The 16,411-nt window shown below is 45.4% G+C and overlaps 1 protein-coding gene across 1 annotated transcript in view; it reads left to right on the forward strand.

Annotated features, from left to right (window-relative positions):
• Window positions 1-16,411, forward strand: part of KIF26B (kinesin family member 26B) — a 448,213-nt gene that overhangs the window by 200,702 nt on the left and 231,100 nt on the right. Inside the window, exon 4 of the mRNA XM_055323943.1 lies at window positions 12,328-12,494. Coding sequence (XP_055179918.1) covers window positions 12,328-12,494 — 167 coding nt within the window. The remainder of the gene's footprint in view (window positions 1-12,327; window positions 12,495-16,411) is intronic.

A 16,411-nucleotide genomic window follows, 5' to 3' on the forward strand; every position in this document is an offset into this window, starting at 1 on the left:
ATTAAATATATGTTGAAATGATCGTATTTTGGATACAGTGAGTTAATGAGTTAAATAAAATATTTAAATTAAATTCACCTGTTTCTTTGCATGTTTTGAATGTGGCTGTCATAATATTTCTATTGGACAGTTCCCATCTGGAGGGAAGGAAAATAGAGAGCTAAAAACCCAACTCATTTCTTGTACTTCAGAGTACATTGCTGAAGGGAAAGCTAAATATCCAGTGATCCCAATTTTTGGGTTACATTTGGATTTCATTAAAGCTTCTTTAGTTAAATCTACTGTAAACCTGCCCCAAGGTCCCAGGTGGGAAGAGAATTGGATCTTTTTGTTTGCTTAAAAGAATTCTAAGAAAATCCTGAATTCATTTCAAAAGCGATTCACTTTTAAAAGCTCTGTTAAAAAGCTTTCCATTTACTGAGGTTGGAAGTATGATTAACATTGAGTTCTTAAGAGGCTAAGTAATCAGGAAAATTATCCAGAAACTTCTGAGAGGACTTTCCCTGGTCTCGAGCAGAGGCATCTGGGGGGAGACTTAAGGACCATTAGTAGCCTCAGATCAGCCATACGCTCCTGTGTTCACACCTTCCCTCCAATAAACGAAAACATCGGGAAAGATAAAATATTTATTCCTAAGTGTCTATAACTGAATTTATGGATCTAACTTGCTGGATATTATTGCCTGTGCAAACCCATGCAACTGTGCACGTAAAGCATGTTTTTATTAGTTCCTACATAAAATTTTTATGGTAATGGCAAACAAAGGACCAATTTAGTTTAGCTGAGTTTGTTATTATTCCAGCTTCGAATAGATAAGCGGCAGTGCAAATAACAGGGTCAATGGGGAAGAGGTTTCGGGTCTCTCAGGGCCAGGGCTCCTGGCCCACTGGCTAGCAGTGGTACCAGGGCTGCCTGCTGAGAAGCCCCGGGAAAGCCTGGCCAGAACAGAGTGGCATGAAGCTGGTGGGGGCTGCCAGCAGATCTGCTATGGAGCGGTGACACTCCCAATCAGTAACCACGGAGTATTCAAATTTAGTTTCTGAAAAGGCCTGCATAGATGCTTTTGAAAGAACTCCCACATACTGTATTTCAGCTGGAGACTTGCAGAGAGAAAGGGTTCAAGTGGCTTATTGTGGGTCATCTCCCACTCTGGGATTTAAACAAAGCACAAACAGAACAAAGTTCCTTTAAACTGGGTGCCTTCATCTGAGTCCCTCCTGTCTGTGGTTTGGCAGGCTGGCTGGCTGGAGAGCAAGCCCACGCCTCTCATTCCCACCACTGCCTTTTCATGTTTGACCCTTGAGATCTGGCGAATGATCCCCACAGTGGCCTAGAGTGGAGGCAAGTGTTTCTAGAATTTGAAGATAAAGCATCTTTCTTCAATCCTGCCTTTTCCTTCCCGATGACTAGTTAATAATTGAGAGTAAGTCTGTAATCTACAGTGAGTATGATTCCTGGACCACAATCTAGGAGACAGGATGTGACACATATCGACCTACTGAGGACAGTAGCAAGAAATATTCTGAATTGTGTGGGGCTGCGAAATGCAAGACTATGATCACGAATGTGCAATGCTGGAGACAGTCTTAGAACTCAGCTGCCGTGAGCAGGCAGGGAATATGTCGGGTTCACTCTGGGCTAAGTTCTGCCTGGGACGTTAATGAAGTTACCACTAATGATCTGAGGGCTGGAGTGGTCCTGATTCTAGGTGGTAGAAGTACTTTCACATCAGGACACTCATGTTGCTTCATCTCCTCCCCCAGTGGATCTGCACTGGAGCCGTTCCAGAAAGCAGGCAACTTTGGTTGTCCTGACAAGTGTCTCTAGGAGCAAGGAGCATCTGTAACTCCCAGCAGCCCCCTTTTGGCATGTGCTCCTTTTAGGACTGTTCTAATCTGAGGTTCTTTATACTACATATTTCCTCCGTGGACCTGTTTATTGATTCTCACATGTGCCTTGTGCATTCTGTAAGTTGTTTTTTGGCATTCTTTCTCAAAGACACTGCTTGAGCAGGGTGTGTGTGTGTGTGTGTGTGTGTGTGTGTATACCCATGCATGCACACATGCCCACACATGCATATACTCACATTTGTGTTTACTTTGGTCTCATCTTAGGCTCTGAGAGGAAAACAGTGTACTAAATCAGGCTAACCATGAAATGCTTATGTGTTGTTTTGCTCTTCTTGCCCATGTTTTATGAACCCGCTGGTGGTTAGCCCCATGGAGAGTCACACAGCAGAGTTTCCATACTAATGCCAAGAGGGAGGGGCAGTAAAGTAACTCCAAGGGCAAGCTTTATCTCCTGCCTTTGTGGAAAAGACCTTCCAGAATGGCTGTGTTGCTGTCCATGCTAACAAAGGGGTAACACAATTTCTAAGTAGTCTCGATTTGTGGTGAAAATTATAGCTGTGGGTCACCAGCTTCTTTCTGAGATGGCCTGTCTGATTCCATGCTCTGGACCTGAGACTCTGGATGTGTTTGTATGAAGCCTTGCAGACTTCCAATGACTTTGTGTGAAGGGCAGAGTCAGGGTCTAGGGAGTTGAGGAAAGACGACAGATGGACTTAGCTGAGATATGGATGTCATTGCCTTTTCTCAAGAGGTTGTTAAGAGAATCACTCAATTTGGGGGGAATTGTGGTGAGACAATTTGTTAATACAGCTTAGAGTCTTTTAACTCAGGATGGGATGAATAGCTTTTCAAGTGTGTATGAAAGACAAGAATCCCCAAAGATCGGTTCCATTTTAAATAGCAGACTCCAGGGACTCAAGGTTTGTAACGAAAGGGCAGATATGAAAGAGATGAACTCTCAGGTCTGACTCTTTTCAAGAATAAAGCACGCTGGCTGGGATCCCTGAGGTGCCAGGGTCTGCCAATCTTGCTGGCTCTGGTTTGTTAGCTAGGGGAATCTAGTGAGATATGCTCACAATAAGTTAGTTGGTATTGACTTTGCTGGGCCTGACCCATATTATAAAGTTGCAACAAGTGGAAAGTATAGCCGAGCTTTGGGAAAAGCCATAGCATGTACAATGGAAGAGAAAACCAACATCTTAATTGAACAGAGGAGAAATTTGAGCAAAAGCACCAAGTGAAGAAATTAGGACACTGAATGGAATGTTACAGCCACAACAGAAAGAAGTTGAATATTTACTTAGGATGTAATCGTATAATCGATTCTCTGGTGGCAACTCACATAGAACATCTTTGTCTCTCTGCTAATTGTTAAAAGCAAGGGGGTGCTGAGAAAATTATATGAACTTGAAGAAATCTGATAACAGCAAAATGAATTTTGGAGTTCTGTGTTACAACCGATAAGACCCGGGAGTTTTCAATATCCTGAAATTTGAGAAATTGGGTTTAGGGGTGGGCTAAGGAACATCCAAACATTATGGAACCCCTAAAGCAGGTTCCATGTTGGCTTTACTAGTGAAATACATGATGAAAACATGTATACATAAAGAAGTGTATCTTATTAATAATCCACATCTGCTGGGTGAGCCGATTCAGAAAATCATCAAATGTAGACAAAGGCTGTCATGGGTCTGGTGACAAGATCAGGCCTGCTCAGAACCGATAATCCAGAGACTCCTGGTAAGCAGCCCTGCCACACTCTTCTCTGAATTCTGGGCCTGTAGGATGGATGCAAGAGTTAAAATTACCAGCTTTGTACAGTCAGTGATCCTATACCTCCAAGGGATGGGACGGGGGGGCCAACCGCAAACCTCTTCACGAGATTCTTGTAAGTGAGCCCAGAAATGTCTCCTACTTCTGTATGGGTTTTCAATGAGAGGCTTTAAAGCATACTGGTTTTGCATTTTCAGTCCATTGTTATTTGAAGAGAAGGACTTTTGAGAGTGTTTTTATTTAACATCCTTTATGGCAGATCTCTGATTTTGGGGGCGAACCTTACAGAGAGGTTAATTGATTCTGTTAAGGTCCCACACCCGGCCATTTGGCCAGAACCAAACCTCTGGCTTATTTCTAAACCACAGAGACCATTTCTTTCTTTCTTTCTCTCTTTCTCTCTCTCTCTCTCTCTCTCTCTCTCTTTCTTCCTTCCCACCCCCCTCTCTGTATTTCAGGGATTTTCAGGCATTTTAGAGTGCTGCCATCTGCTAGCTTCTGATATACACAAATGAGTACTGAAATTAACCACAAAGTAGATATGTAATTTTGGGCAACTCACCTCACCAGTCTGGCCCTGAGTCTCTTCATATTTACACATGAGCATTGGCCTAAGATAGATCTAAAGATATTTCCAGTTCCATTTGAAATTTTTTGGAAAATTGCTGTTTGCATAGTGTCAGATTTGGCATTTCTGCAGCTGGTAAGCAGAAGATGTCAGGTCAGTTCAAAGTGTGAAAGCTTGTGCATCGCTTTGAAACAGCCAGGTGACTCTTAAAGAATATCAGTTTCTCGTCCTCCATGGATGGTTTGAGACATGGTGGGGAACGTTTTTTGTTGTCATCAATGATGTATTTGTATGTTTTTGTATAAAGGCCATGCAGATATTAAATTAGGAACGCACTTTTCAAGATGAAACAGGAGTATTTCTAAACGTCCCTGCTGTCTGTTGGATTATGACTTTAGAACCACAGAGCACATTCAGCTGCATCATCTGATTTCATCGCAGACATGAACTCCTGATTTCCCCTAGCTGGGGAGATGAGGGCTAGGGGAGGGGAAGTGACTTGCCCAAAGTCCACCGTGTTTACCATTAATCAAGCCAGGCCCAGAATTAGCCCTTGGCATTCAGTGCAGCATTTACTGACGCCCTGATGCACCACACACCCTTTGCTAGGCACCAGGGTGATGCTGGCAATTCCATTTTGTCCAGCCTGTCTGTGGTCTGGGCATCTTTCCTTTATGGCTGTGTGTGTGTGTGTGTGTGTGTGTGTGTGTGTGTGTGTTTAAGATTTTATTTATTTATTCATGAGAAGCACACAGAGAGAGGCAGAAACATAGGCAGAGGGAGAAGTAGGCTCCCCACAGGGAAGCTGATGTGGCACTCCATCCCAGGACCCCGGGATCACAACCTGAGCCAAAGGCAGATGCTCAACCACTGAGCCACCCAGGCTGTGCTTTTGAGCTGGCCAAGGCACAGCAGAATCAATCCTACAATCTAGAGCCAGCCCCAGTGCTGCTAGCTAGCTTCCTCAAAAAGGCTTCAAACAAGGAGAAGCACCTCCCTTGGCTGGTTGGAGCCCTGAACACTCATACTCTCATGGCTCCTGGTGCCAGGGCTCCAGCAGCTGCCACCTCATCCCCTGCCTTGTGTGAGCTCTTACTTCTGCCATTCCTGGCACCCCGAGCAGAGCATGGGTGCGTGTATGTTGGCCCTTGTTAGGTTTTGCCCATAATGCCAGGTTGCTTTATGCAGACCAAGGTGAGTCACGTACAGTCAAGTGTCACTGATAGGTCCCTCTTAACTTTTCCTCATAAGAGCTCAAGGAAAATATGAGGAAGTCACCCACAGTGCCTACAATGAAGGCACATTTTAAATTCCAGGCCATAATGCATGGCTGGTTTTCTTGAAAGCTTTCCAAGCATTAGGCAAGATTTAGGTGAAGAGCAGTGACACCTGCTCTGGGAAAGGGCTGCTTCTTAAGGATGCCAGACCAAACACCACGAGATGATGGGTGGAGCAGGCCATGATCTGTGCTGTGTCAGCTCCAGGCAAACCTCATATCCAGTCTCTTAATCTTACTGTCCTTCCCCTTAGAAGCATCCCTAATACTCCATGTTCCTCTGCAAAATTACATAAAGCAAGTATTCAGACATTCAAAACTTCTAAGCCCTTTTCTTCAAAGGCTAGAACTATGGTTTTATTTTTTTAATGGAAAAGGGAAAGAGAATGGCTCGATTTTTTTTTTACATGAATCTTTACATTTTGCATTTCTGCATTTTATCTTCTGACACCTCAGGGTTCTAAAAGTCTTGTCTGGTACCGGGAAGAACCAGGGCAGGCCAGTGGGACTTCAGCCTCTGGATGCTATATCCCTGGGATCACTTCCCTAACATTACAGAGAATTCCAGCTCCCTGGCTATGACTGGCACATGCTCCTACCCAGGCTGGCCGGGAGGAACAGTTACTGGTGTCCTCTTCTTTTTTCATCTTATGTGTGTATATTTCTTTCTCCTTTTCTCTTGTTTGTCTCCTTTCTCCTGTTTCTCTTTTTCCTTTGTCTCAGTGCCTCTGTCTCTTTGTTCCTTGTTTGCCCTCCATCCTCCCCAGACATTTGTCTTGCTGCTATCTTGAATTATGAAATACTCCCGTTTTATTGCAGAAAGCTTTATGTACTCTATTCATCGTTTTTGAAATCAGGTGAAAATAACATTTATCTCTTAAAAAACAAACCAACTCCAGCCAATACCAACCCCACAAAGTTCAGTTCATTCTGATTCGCTTGTATTTAATGAATGTATTAATTGATGGATTTGTCAGATGTAGTCCATATTGAGACTCTGTGCTGTGCTGGAAATACAGAGGTTAGTAAGAGCCCGTCCCTGTCCTCCCTGAGCTTGCCTCTGGTTGGGGAGAGAGACCAGGGCCAGGCAGTCATAAAATAAACCAGATGCTCTGATACCAGAGCATCACAAGGACAGTTTGGGGGGAACATGTGGACAGGGATGGCCCTGATTATTCAGAGTGGGGAGGACTGCCCAGGGCACACTTTTTGGGCCCCAGCCTGTGATTGAGTATTTGGGAGTGGGCAGCAAAGGTAAGCTTCCCCCAGGGGAAGCGTAGCCCCTGGGTGATTAAGTACATGGCAAAAGGGTTTAGTCTTCCTAGATCTTGGGAGCTGACCTAGAAGTAGCCTCTGATGTCAGGGTTGGATTCATTAGGGTGGTGATTTCCTCTTAACTACTCCTTCTGAGTTTGCTTAGTTGGAAATTGAAAGTGAAGTCACTTATATCAATATTCGGACCATTTGATTTTATTTCAATTTGGTCATAAAAATCACAAAGCACTGGAGAGAACGTGCCTTTTGTGCCTATTGAGAAACGATCCAGATGATGATCCTCTTTATCAAGTCCTTTGCCGTTACCCCATTTCCTGAATGGGCAGCCACAGTTGAGGAGCTGTACTTTCTTGGGAGCAAGAGAAACTCAAGGATAGAAACCCAGCCCTGTGACATTACCTGTCCCAGGGCTTTTCCATGTGGTAGAGTTGATGCTATTATTTGGTAATAATTGTGCCTACTTTATAGGGTTATTGTCAGGATTGGATATGGCAACACATACAGAAAGCTCTTCGAATAGATTTGGGTCATGGTAGATGCTCCAAAATGGCAAATTGTGTGATGATTGATGAGGGAGTGCTGTTGCTCCTTAGAGTTCTCTCAGGCTGGACTCTGTATCATCGTATGTCACTGTTTATGTCACCAAAACCACCCCGCAAAACATAAATCATTGTGACCCAGCATCTCTGCAAGGTGAAGTAAAATGCACCTGTAGAAATCCTCCAAGCTTGATGGCAAGAGTTTCTGTAGCATTTGTCATAAGATGTTCTTCAAAGGAATAGCCGAGCTATCACATGAGCCTTGAGCTGCACATTTTGGAACTAAGAAATTTAAGACAGAAATTCAAGACAGAAATGCAGCTGGCCCTTTGCAAGATCTCACACTCCTGTCTTTTCTGTAACACGTGGATGTCCCTGCCACTTTACTTTTGCACCACCCAGAGAGTAAGAAAACAGTGGGCAGGTGGCGAGGGGCCAGATTTCAGCCCCAACAATGAAATTGTGAAATGTGACGGCCTTCTCTGTTGGCAAGACCCTGGATGGAGGTGAGGCTGTAAATTGAAGGTGAAGAAAAGGCATCTCTCCTAGGCCCTGGGCAGCACGAGCAAATGGAATTCTCTTTTGCAAGAGGTCACTGAGTCAAATGCTGTGGATGGATAATTTTATGGCCACTAATAAAGTTTATAGCCAAAGCAAGCTAAGATAATAAGGGTAATCAAACATCCAGCCCTGGGACATGAGAATCCCATCCTGGCCCCTTGGTGCTAGCCGAGGAGGGCTGGACAGCGCAGGGAGGAACTTATCTGTCTGACTCCAGGCCAGTGGCAGAGTCTCAGAGGTGATTTGTGCCCATTTTAGCTGAGGACGAGCTTCATGTTAGGTGGCAACAGCCTGTGCTTTGAGGACAGCGTCCCAAGCACCGTAGGAAAACTAGCTGTCCTATGTAGATGCCTGCAAATAAACAGTGAGCCTAGGAAAGGACCAGAACCAGCTCATGTTGGTGTCACTCGACATGAATGAAGCAAGATAAGGGAGGATGGCGTTTTACTTGAGCAAGTATACAGAAATCAGATGTTTCGGGGGCTCCTGGGTGGGGGGTCAGTCAGTGAAGTGTCTGCCTTCGGCTCAGGTCATGATCTTGGGGTCCTGGGATCAAACCCCACATCGGGGTCCCTGCTCAACAAAAGTTCTGCTTCTCCCTCTTCCTTTGCTGCTCTCCCACCTTGTGTTCTCTCTCTCTCTCTCAAATGAATAAATAAGATCTTTTTAAAAAATCAGATGTTTCAGTTTAGGTGGGGGCTTCCTGCAGCTCCATCTTCATCCCAGCTTTCCAGACAATTGTAGTTGATTTCCACTAACGTGAATCAAAAATATTTATGGAGCACCCACTATTTGCAAAACTATAAAAACCTTAAGTGAGAGTGTGAGCAATACATAATTACTAAAGAGATGTCCCTCAACAGTGAACTGTCAATTGCCTAAGAGAAAATACTGTTAGGTGTTATTTTCTGAGATCTGGGAGTCATAATATTAAAATAAGGGCAGAGTAAGATGCGCTTACTGTCCGTGGATGTCTCTACGCTGGAAATGGATACTGTTAGCATTCCCTGCTGCCTTGGCGGATTCAGAGGAGGTGGCTCTCTGGGTCATTTAAGATGAACCCCCCATGCTGTCACACTGTGGGAGCTCTCAGCCATTCCCGTTGGTAGGGAAGTTGAAGGTCAATGGCTCACAGATTGCAGTTTGCTCTGTGGAACCAACCTTGGTTTATGAGAGCCCAACATCTTTTGTCTTGATTCTGTGGTCAAGATCATAACCACATTTAAGATTTGCTTTTTCTTAGGGGACAAGTGTAGATTCCTCCTACAATTCTTGTGCTGATACAAAAATTTACCTGTGGCCGAAACACATGGATCTTGCCTAAGATTAAAACATAGAGAGGAGCTTTCTCCATGAGAAATGAGAAGAGCATCAGCCTGTGCCCAGGAATGACACCTGGGACACTCATACAATTAAGGACCCCACAGGTGCAGGCATACACATGTGCACCCTCTCCCTGCCACCTTGCCACCTGGTTCCTTTTTTTTTTTTGCCACCTCCTGTTGATTTTACCACCACGCGCAGGATGTGATATGGTGTTTTGAAAGAAACAGATACTGTTACTTTAGTGGTTACTTTGGTGAAATGCCCCCCAAGTGTCTGAGATGGAGCTAAAAGGTCATAATCAGAACAAGGGTGCCAGGGTGGCTCAGATGGTTGAGTGTCTGAGTCTTGGTTTTGGCTCAGGTCATGATCTCGCGGTCCTGGGATCGAGCCCAGAGTAGAACTCTGTGCTGAGTATAGAACCTACTTAAGATTCTCTCTTTCCCTCAGCCCATCCCCCAACTCACACATGCGTGCTCTCTCAAAAAATATAGACAGATGGATAGATAAATAATAGATAAAAATATTTTCTAAGTAAAATGTTAACATTTGTTGATTATGATACTGGATCTGCCTGTATGTGTTTTACCCTTTTTAAATTTTTTTCTGCTTAAAAATTTTTTTTTAATTAGAGGAGGGAAGAAGGGGAGAGGGGGCAGGAGAGCAAAGGAGGGTTTAGCTCTGGCCTAAGAGTCAGGGTCGTGTTCTCAGATTCCCATTAGTGAATCACTTCTGTGCTCCTGTGTCCTTACTGAAGAAAAGGAGTGTTGAAGACGATGATCTTGGCAGTTCCTTCTAGCTCTAAGACATTCTGTGTTTCTGATTTCTAAGAGCAGTCGATGATTGAATCATTTTACTTGCAGGTTTGGGAATTGAGTGGCCTGTGTCCGCAAATTCCCACTTTTTTTTTTTTTTTTTTTTTAAGTAAGAGATCTATTCTTGCTTGGCAAAGATAGCCACATATATCTTTAAGGCAGCCAGTGCACTGAAGCTCATTTGCTAAGGGGCATTTCTGAAAGCCATGAGCCCACTGGATGCTTGCATTCTTTCTGGGCCAGACTCAAGAATCTGGAATCACATAGAAATCTGTGCCTCTCACCATTCACCACCCATATCCTAGTGGCTTCTCTGCGGGTTTGCAAGTTACCGTTCATGTGAGACGCAAGTGTCCCATTCCCGTTCTTCCAAAATTCTGATGAGAAATACAGAAATCAACAGGAAATACCACAGACAGATCCAGTGACAGCCATATTAGTGAGCCCAAGGACATCTGTGGTGGCAAATCGAGTAACGCATTCATTCACTGCCATACTGACTTTCTTCAGATGTCTGTGTGTGCTAAAACCAGTTGATGGGGGCGCCTGGGTGGCTCAGTCGTTTAAGTGTCATCCTTTGGCCCAGGTCATGATCCCGGGGTCCTGGAATTGAGCCCCACATTGGGCTCCCTGCTCAGCAGGGAGTCTGCTTCTCCCTCTGCCCCACCCTCACTTGTGTGCTCACTCACTCTCTCTCAAATAAATAATAAAATCTTTAAAGATAAATAAATAAAACCAGATTATGTATGGTAGATTGTAGCTCCTTGATGAAAAAAACAATGGTGCTGGCCCATTTGGTGTGTTTTTGGACATTGTTGGGGGCTGGCATCCTGGAACACAGGGGCTTCATAAGTGCTTCTTAGTGGTGACAGCAACATGCAGACCTCCTCCTCCTCTTGCCTCTGGGACAGTGGCAGCTGGTCGAGGGGAGCCCTAGCCCCACACAGTGGAAGCTGGGGGAGAGGTGACGCAGGCCCCCTGCCCATGTAGCAGCTCTTGCTGAGTGCAGGGAATGGACTACTTCTGTTGCCTCCTCCCTGGGCTCTCTTATGTGGGTCAGATTTCCTTATAACTGGCTGAATGAATGAGAGTAAGAAAGTATGTGTTGGCAAAATTTCACCTGAAAATGCCAAAGCTTTCCAAGTAAGGGCACGAATTTAAGCAAAGTTTCGAGTCAATGGGGCTTAGAGTAACTGGCTATGCTGCTAATAATGAAAAGTACAAATGTTTTTATGCTCAAAGGTTAACAAATGGGACTCTTTCACTGGTCTACTGGTCTGCTCAGTTACAAAGTGGAGACTGTTCCTGGTCTTTGCTTTATTGCACTTGTATTTGGCAGGCAATTAGAAACATTTTCCACTCAGCATTTAAGAAGTTTGAGCTGGCTGCAGACGCTTTTTTTAAACGAAAGTTTCTTTATTTCTTTTCTTCTTCTTTTCCTTCTTTTGTTAAACTAACATTTTTTTCCCTTTTGTAAGCGGACTAAAGTTTTAAAGTAGCTGGCTTTCCAAGTAGCACACTTAGACTTTGCCAGCGTATTTACTACATTCATCATGGAATGAGCACTTTTCAAAAGTGTATTTCTATAGGGGATTCTTATTTTGCCCAGAAGTATGGTTCTTCCTAGCACATCATGTGGATTTAGATAAAACGGACCCAGCCCCACCCAGGGAACTTCTGTTTTAAAGGCAATCACTGCAAACAGAGTGGAAGCCATTTATCTTAATGAAGGAGTAGGAAAATCAAGTCTGTTGAAATGATCTCAGTCCTCTCCCAAAAAGGCCACTTGGTAATCCACGGTGGCTGTATTTGTTTCCACGAAATTCTCTTCATCATGTCAGCTGACTGCTTGCAGCAAACAACAGCAAATGGTGTTTTATTTCATTCCTCACTTTCTCCATTAGTAGGTTCATTGCTCTAATAAATGATACCTTGGCCCCTCTCGTCAATCAGCATTTGAGGCCAGTCCTGGCGAGAAAACAGCGCTGGTTGATGCTTCTGCTCTGGTCTTGGGCCACAGACTGTGGATAATGGCTCATGCTTTCCTCTCCAAATGGACAGGAGTCACACAGGCATAATTGAAACTCACAGTGCTGGGGAGGAGGGTAATTTTTTCCCATTATTTTTAATGGAAATGAGGAGGTGTCCAAGCTAAAATGCTGGAAAGTAGCATCCGAGAAGCCCAAAGCACCCACAGTGTACATGCAGAGTGTCCCTGGTCCCCCCAGATACCCCCTCCCCACCTGCACCCTGCCCCTACTTCACGCTCACAAGGCATGTTGGCCACGGTGCTCAGGAAGTGCACTGAACTACAGTTAACAAGCTCAATCTCCATTTTCCTCATCAGATCTCCCAGCTGATGACAGAAACAGGTCGTGAGGGCCTGACCGAGGCAGCACTGAATCGCTACAATGCAGACAAGCCTTCAGCCTGCAGTGTCCCGACCTCCCAGGGCTCCTGCGTGGCCAGTGAGACCTCCACAGGCACTTCGGTGGCCGCTTCCTTCTTTGCCAGGTAAGAGACACATCCACTGCCTCATTTCTTTCCGATGGGCCCACCTGGTTGGGCTGGCATTTGGGCCGAGTTAGCTAAAATGCTGGGACAAGTTTGGGACCGCTCTTGGGCTTCACTCTCTAGGACAGGGTTCCTCAACCTCAGACAGCTCACAGCTTGGGCCAGACAGCTCTGATGTGGGGGGCGGTCCTGTGCCTCAGCAGCATTCCTGGCCCCTACCCACTGGACTCCCATTGCATCTGCCCCAGTTGTGATGACCAGAAAGGTCCCAGACATTGCCATGTGTGCCCTGGGTGGAGAACCATGGTGCTAAGAGCATGTGGCCCTACAGATGTCCTGCTGGGATGAGGACTTTGGTGGGTATGACCCTGTGGCTGGTGCTTCCAGATTGACATTCTCATCACAGATAATGAACTGCTCAAAAATGAACTAGGAAAGGAGGTGCCTGGGTGGCTCAGTGGTGGAGGGTCTGCCTTTGGCTCAGGTTGTGATGCTGGGATCCTAGGATCCAGTACTGAATTGGGCTCCTTGCAGGGAGCCTGCTTCTCCCTCTACCTGTGTCTTTGTATTCTCATGAATAAATAAATAAATAAAATCTTAAAAAATAAATGACCTAGGAAGGAGATGACCATTTTCTTCATTCTTGACAGACTAGCTGGATAGTATATGATAACCATCCAGCTAATCTTAGTGGCTTTGAAAACATGAGAAACAAAAACGAAAGGTATTTCAACAATGTTTCCTTCCTAAATTTAGCCGTGTGGCAGAGACAGGGTGGGAGACAAAGGACAGCTGAGCCCAAGCCCTTTCGGGATCATCTAATTCAGTGTCCTTGTTTTATGAAGGAGTGAACTGAGGACCAAGAAAGTTGAGCTATGAGTTAATTTATAGCAAAGCTGGAAATAGAAACCAGATTCCTCTGCCTTTTTTTTCTTTTCTTTTCTTTTCTTCTTCTTTCTTCCCCCGGTGACTCATTCTTTATTTGATCCTCAGAACTTAACTTTAGAAAACTTTTTCGACCTACGATGTGCACGCTCCTGGGTGAGCAGGATGTAGAATAAATAGCACCAGAGCTGAAATCAGAGGATTTCGAGGTTCGACATGCAGCTCTGCCTCTGCATCCTCATCTAGAAGACAAAGCCAGCACCTCCTCCTCTAGGGTGCTTTGATGATGAGGACTGATAATTGTGAATGGTAAAGCAATGTACCAATGGAGATTTGGTATGGACTCAGATAACATATCAGGAAGAAGGAATATTGCATGGTTTTTCTTGTTCTCCTCATGCATGGTAACATCCAAAGCACAGATATGAGGGAGAAACTGTGAATACGAAAGGATTAGGTGAGAGGGGGAACAGAAGGCCAGTGTCCTGGATTAATAACATCTATAGTAAAGATGGCAAACAGGCTTGTTGGGAGACTGGCTCTGAGATTCTCCATGTGCCGTCCTGCCATCTTTATTGTCCTGTCAACAGTTGGGCCTACTTGAGTGTATGGGAAGTAACGGGAAATGTGGTCATCTCCACCTGTCCATGGGGGATTCGCCCCAAGACGCCCAGCGGATGCCTGAAACTGTGGACAGAACTGAACTCTGTATGTACTTGTGTTCTCCTATACAGATATGCCCACGATAAAGTCCAATTAATAAATGAGGCACAGTAACAGGTGAACTACAGTAACTAATAATAAAATAGAAGCATTATCACAGTAGAGGGATTTGGTTGGTTATATAAAACACCCAAGTAAGGGGGCAAAGGCTGCAGAAAACCTAATGATGGAGTTCAGCTCAGACTCCATCCAGCTCAGCTTTCCCAGTTCAGAATAAAAGAAAATTTGCACCCAGTTCACACTGCCGTGGGGGAGAGTGAGGTCTTCGTCACTGAGGGAGACCAAGTTTACATTGGGTGACTGCCTGGCCTTGATGCTGCAGAGGATATTCACTGCCCAGATTGACCTCCAGTGCACCTTCCTGACCCAAAATATTTGAATGTCAGAAGCCTCAGCCCAGACTCCATCCAGAGACTTTTACAGATCAATTATGCACAGAAAACCCCAGAAGCAGGATTTGAAGCAGAAAGAGATCAGAGGTGAGGGGCTCCTGATGGTCAGTGTTAAGGGAGAACAAATGTTTCCTGCCACCAGGAGACCAGCAGTGCTTTAGAGCAGGGACAGCATGTGGACACGAGGTGGGCTGGGAAGGCCTGCGTGCCAGACAAATGGTGAGCTTGAGGCCGGCTTTCAGTTAATCAAAAGAGCATTTCCAAACAAACAAGAGCACACCAGGGGAAGGAATGGCAAATGATGGGCAAAGGTGGCCTGCTCTGAGACGTGCTTGCACAGCCAGGGTCAGAATGGAGGCAGTGGGGTGAACCCAGAGTGGACATGCCATTGCTGTTGGTTGCGAGGAGGGGCTGCAGATGATGTTCGCCATAAAGACTGGACCAGGTTCAGATTGCCGGGGCTTGTGGTGTGAGCTGTCAAAGGGCTGGAAAGGATCCATAGGGCTGCCTAAATCCTTATTACTTTCTTTGTGGTGAATGCTGATAGCATTTGGAGCTTAATGGTTTAAGGCATTCAAAGTACGTGGTTTGTGTTTAAAGCATTTATAATGTACAGCATGGGGAGAAAGTATGATGGGAGAAAGAATAATGTTTTATACCCACATGCACACACGTACATACGCACATATTCTCCTTCACACCCTTTTCCTTGTTGGCCATGCTGCTCTCACCAACAATAGCTGAGCTTCCACCCCTCCCAGAGTGACTTACTGATGGGAACCTAGAGCAGAAGATTGAGTGACTAGGTCAAGCTCCAGAAGGTTAAGCCTCAGAACTAGGGATGTGGCTCAGTGCTGTGGATCCCCAAAGGTCCATGTGATACGTCAAAACCAGTTCAGTTTATGTTGTCAGACAGTTGATGGAGTTCAGAGCCAGGGGTTTTCTGCTTCAGGTAAAGTAAAGCTGCGTAAAGCTGCGTAAAGCGATGGTACAGGTGGCCTTTGGTAGGGGTGAAATCTGGATCCGTCACTGGTGCCAAAATTGGAAACACTCTAGGGGTCATGGTTTCCTTTCGAAGCCTGAGGATGTCTTTCCACCTGGGCATTTGGGGGCAGAGTCAGCTCCTGTGCCTCAAACCTGCGCTCATCACTTTTCAACTCCTGCGAGACAGTGAGATAGATCTGAGTCTGCAGGGTCCTGGAACTCCCCTTCCAGCTGTAAGTGACAGAGGGTGGCCTGCTCTCTGGAAGCTGTGCAGGACATCATTTCATCATTTTACGGGGCAGAGGTGCCATTTGCCTAATTTGTGGCCAGCACGGATGTTTCCTGGACAGTCCATATGCATCACTCACTACTGAGCTCCTAATGGGCAGCATCTCCCTTCATCTTCAGACAAGCCTGGTAAGGTGGATCCTGTCTTCTCCCTGTTGGATGGATACAGAAGCATCCTGAGGCTAGGTTACTGACCCAAGGCTGCACAGCCAGGAAGTGGCAGAGCGGGGAGCCCATTCTCAGTCCCCACCACATGTGAGCCCTTGTCGGTGCTCAGTGCAAAACAGGCATGATGAGACGCATTATGGTTTTCTTCACCATCATCGTGAGCTGATGATCATTGCTTATGCATCAACATTGGGAATAAGTGGGCGCTGCCATTTGTTTGAGGAGATCAGTAGAGACCCAGTTTGTCGAGGGTTGTAGACATCCACTTTTCTTTGTGATATCAGCCTATCTTTGTAAACGTTTACGCTCCAGAGCCATGGGGAAGGGTGGGATGGACTTGACTGTGTTTCGGAGACAACATCTATAAAATAAGAATTCTGGTTTTGAATAAGCAGTGGTATTGTTGGCCGGAGCTACTCCAGGTGTGGTCTTTGGGGCTGTGGGGCCCGGGTCTGGGACAAGTGTGGAGGTTGAGAG

Source organism: Nyctereutes procyonoides, unplaced genomic scaffold, assembly GCF_905146905.1.
Source record: "Nyctereutes procyonoides isolate TBG_1078 unplaced genomic scaffold, NYPRO_anot_genome, whole genome shotgun sequence".
NCBI classification, from domain to species: Eukaryota; Metazoa; Chordata; class Mammalia; order Carnivora; family Canidae; genus Nyctereutes; species Nyctereutes procyonoides.